General features: G+C 44.5%; 1 protein-coding gene across 4 annotated transcripts in view; it reads left to right on the top strand.

Moving 5' to 3' along the window:
• wnk2 (WNK lysine deficient protein kinase 2) overlaps positions 1–1,482 on the top strand; it is a 23,945-nt gene that overhangs the window by 11,542 nt on the left and 10,921 nt on the right. For 3 of the 4 annotated variants that reach the window (XM_025060364.1, XM_025060363.1, XM_008319813.3), the window contains exon 9: positions 561–674. The exons of the other annotated variant lie outside the window; for it this stretch is intronic. In XM_025060364.1, coding sequence (XP_024916132.1) covers positions 561–674 — 114 coding nt within the window. The remainder of the gene's footprint in view (positions 1–560; positions 675–1,482) is intronic. 4 annotated transcript variants of the gene reach the window in all.

The following is a 1,482-nucleotide window of genomic DNA, read 5'->3' as shown; positions in this document are numbered from 1 at the left end:
GAGCCGCAGAGCTGCACAGTGTCCCTCACAGAGTCCTGGAGGACACGGAGACTATGGGACACTGACAGGCAGACCATGTACCTCATTAACACTAGTCCTGCAGTTCTCTTCCTACATCAGTCTGTTCAACTGTTAACTGTAGGTGTACCAGGGGTGTCAAACTCATGTTGGTTCAGGGACTGGACCAGTACAAGCACAACAAAATTAGCTATAAATAACAAGAAGTCCATGTTTTTGTATTAATTATTTTTTTTTTACAATAAATAAAATATAATTTTACAAAACATCATGAAGATGAAATTTATCAAGCGGGACAGATTCAACCTACTTCCGGGCCGGTTTCAGCCTGCGGGCTGTATGTTTGACACCCCTGATATAGGCAGTACCACCAGCCCAAAGGCTAGGACTTGTCCGTAGACCAAATCTGGACTTTAACCTGCATCAAACGCAGGCTTACCAGCGTAGACAGATCAGGGCTTCACTGCAGTAGCAGCTGAATGGACCGTCCTCCGACTCTCTGGGACGTCTCAGCCTGACGGTTGTCTTTCTGTTTCTGACAGATGCTCTCTGCTCAGGCTCCAGCTACACCAGCTCATACTTTACTTCAAAGTCGACAAACAGCACAGAGCTTTCCCACTGCAGACACCACTCTGCAGCCACATGGCCAGGAGCAGGTACTGCAGTTTACACACAGGGACTAGATTTTTTTTTAACCAAACTGGTGAAAGAACTCCACGTCTTCATCGTCTGAATATTATTATTATTTTTTCATATCCATAATTTCCTTCTATAACAACAGTCTGTGAACAGTGTTTGTCAATGTTTATCATTTCATTTGTCTTTTCTGTCTCTAGTTTCCTCCTCTGCCACCTGCTGTTATGTCCCAGGTAGTGCAGCCTCCGTTGTTTAAATTTACTCACACACAGATCGATTCAATCATTCTCTGTTAATAAGACCATCCTGCCCTGGAGGAAGACTTTTAGTCCAGACGATCGTGTTATGTTGACAGATATATTTCCATTAACCAATCAGAAGGAACCACCAAACCAATCAGATTTAAAGGAAAAACAAACAAACAAACATTTTAAATTCCCGTCTTAGATCTGATCATCAAACCCTTCGTCATCTCCCCTGACTCACCCTGACAGGTCAACCTCTTTTCCACACTCTGCCCCCCCCCCCCCCCCCCCCCCCCCCCCCCCCCCCCAGATCAGCACATAGGTCCATGATGGGAGCAGTATAAAACTATGATAGAGACTAGAGCTAAAAATAAAATAAAAAATCATTTCTGTTCCAGGGTTTGTGACGGTCCGTTGTGAATGTTAGTTCTGTTTTGATTGTTGTCCTTTTTGTTTATTGTTTATCCATTTTTTTCCCTTTTTCTTTCCCAGTTTCCCTCATCATACCCTGTTGATTACAAACGGAGGCAAAAACCTCCCCCTTTGCCCTCAGCTCCACCGCCCCGTCCACACCGCAACACCC

The sequence above is a fragment of the Cynoglossus semilaevis genome, chromosome 11 (genome assembly GCF_000523025.1).
Source record: "Cynoglossus semilaevis isolate Cse_v1.0 chromosome 11, Cse_v1.0, whole genome shotgun sequence".
NCBI lineage: Eukaryota > Metazoa > Chordata > Actinopteri > Pleuronectiformes > Cynoglossidae > Cynoglossus > Cynoglossus semilaevis.
This window is presented reverse-complemented; position numbering and strand designations above follow the sequence as displayed.